At 53.7% G+C, this 2128-nt stretch overlaps 1 protein-coding gene across 1 annotated transcript in view; it reads left to right on the top strand.

Annotated features, from left to right (window-relative positions):
- Nucleotides 1-1213: 1213 nt before the first annotated feature.
- LOC106138248 (putative 115 kDa protein in type-1 retrotransposable element R1DM) overlaps nt 1214-2128 on the top strand; it is a 1911-nt gene continuing 996 nt past the window's right edge. The window contains exon 1 of the mRNA XM_013339357.2: nt 1214-2128. This exon is cut by the window's right edge and continues 996 nt beyond it. Within this exon, the coding sequence (XP_013194811.2) occupies nt 1214-2128 (915 nt within the window).

Raw genomic sequence — 2128 nt, 5'->3', positions numbered from 1 at the left:
TCCTATAAAGAGCTTAAGGAGGAAGTCATTGAGCTGCGGATGGACATGGAGCGGATGCTTCAAGAAGTCCGCAGCCTCAGACTTGTCTCGAAGGAGGAGATTGGGGAGGAGATCCGCGAAGTAACAGCTCCCCTGATGACCAAAGCCAATAAAATACTGGACGGGGTCGAAGAGGTGAAGGACGTAACCCAGGCTAACTCTGCACACGGCACAGACGCCCGCCAAGGTTTGGGGACTGAGCTGGCACTGGCGGATACCGCCGCACACCTGGAAGGGATTCTAAACCCGATCAGGGCGGAAGTGTCCGAGATCGCCACAAACAGTCGCCGAACGATGGAGTGGTACAACTCAACCATAAAAAATGTCCCCCTTCCTGCCAAAAACCCGCAGCTGAGCAGAACCTATGCTGCGGTAGCGCGAAGCGTACCACCCAAGCCGACCAAAAACCCGAACCACACACTGATTGTCTCTAGCGCCGACCCCAACAACACGGGCGAGAAGGTTCTAGAGGCAATCACAAAAACACTGGACTTTAAAAACACCGGTGTGGTAGTGGATCGAGTGAGGAAGGCTCGAAACAGCAAGATCTTGCTCAGCTGCGAGAACAAGGAAGACGTAAACCGGCTCAAACAACAAATAAAGACAAACTCGGCGTTAAAGGTTCAGGAGGCGAAACCGCAGAACCCGCTCGTAAAGGTCAACAACGTGATGGCATACCTCAAGGACGAAGAGATGGTCGAGCACATAAAGGCACAGAATAAAAAGTTATTTGAAGACTTGCCTGGCGACCACCAACACATCCGTCTGAGGTACCGAAAGCGAACGAGGAACCCGCTACAGTGCCATGCAGTACTCGAGGTAGCACCTCTACTCCACAAGCGCATGCTAGAGGCGGGGGCAGTCCACATAGCGATCCAAAGGAGAACCGTGGAAGACCAGTCCCCGCTAATACAGTGCGCCAAATGCCTTGGATACGGACATCCCAAGGCACTCTGCCGGGAGTCGGCGCAGTATTGCAATTACTGCGGCGGCGCCCACTCTTGGCAAGAGTGCAAAACAAGGCTGGAGGAAGGACCACCAAGGTGCAAGAACTGCAAAGACGCCAAGGCACAGAACGTCTTCCCGCACATGGCATTCAGTGACGAATGCCCGGAGAGAGAAGTGTGGGATAGACTAGCGCGTTCCAAGATAGCGTATTGCTAAAGGCAGCCACATGAATGGACCTGGCGCTCCCGGAGAGGAGACAGGGACGAAGCTGGGAATTGTACAAATCAATCTCCAGCGCTCCAAGATAGCCACAGCCGAGCTACTCAAAGTAGCAGAGGAAAAGGGAATCGCTATCGCTTTGGTGCAGGAACCGTACACCGGATCCAGCGGCAGAGTGAAGCAGTACCCCGGCACTAGAGTAATCCAGTGCTCCTCGAACATCAGCAGCCGAAACCCGGTAAAAGCAGCGATATACGTATTCGGGGACCAGTTTAGGATCACACATGATCCACAGCTGGTGTCCGAGACGGAGTCCGCAGCGGTACTGGAATCAGGCAGCTTCAGGCTTGGAGTAGTCTCAGTATACTTCGACGGGACAGCCGATATAGGTCCTTACATTGCGCGAACCAAGGCAGTATGCGAATCGCTCAACACGCCTAACGTATTACTGGCGGGAGATGTAAACGCCTGGAGTCACTGGTGGGGCAGCGAATCCGAGAACGAGAGAGGGACGGAATACTGCGCTTTTATCAACGAAATGGAATACCACATCCTCAACACCGGAAACACTCCGACCTTCGAAGTCTGGCGAAGAGACGTGCTATGCACCAGCATAGTAGACGTGACAGCGTGCAGCCCTTCACTGCTGGGAAAGATCAGGAATTGGAAAGTCGACAGAGCGCTGATCACATCAGACCATAACGCCATCACGTGCACACTGGAGCTAGGAGTGCGGCTGCAACATGCGGCAGCCCCTACTACCAGAGTATACAACACCAAAAAGGCGAACTGGTCGGCGTTCGACGAGACACTCCTGTCTTTACTAGCGGAGAGGAACATCACGCCCGCCGGAGTAGAAGAGGTAGTGTGTGGAGAGGAAATGGATATCCTGACAGATGCCTACACAACAGCAATTCGGGAA

The sequence above is a fragment of the Amyelois transitella genome, chromosome 27 (assembly GCF_032362555.1).
Source record: "Amyelois transitella isolate CPQ chromosome 27, ilAmyTran1.1, whole genome shotgun sequence".
NCBI classification, from domain to species: domain Eukaryota; kingdom Metazoa; phylum Arthropoda; class Insecta; order Lepidoptera; family Pyralidae; genus Amyelois; species Amyelois transitella.
This window is presented reverse-complemented; position numbering and strand designations above follow the sequence as displayed.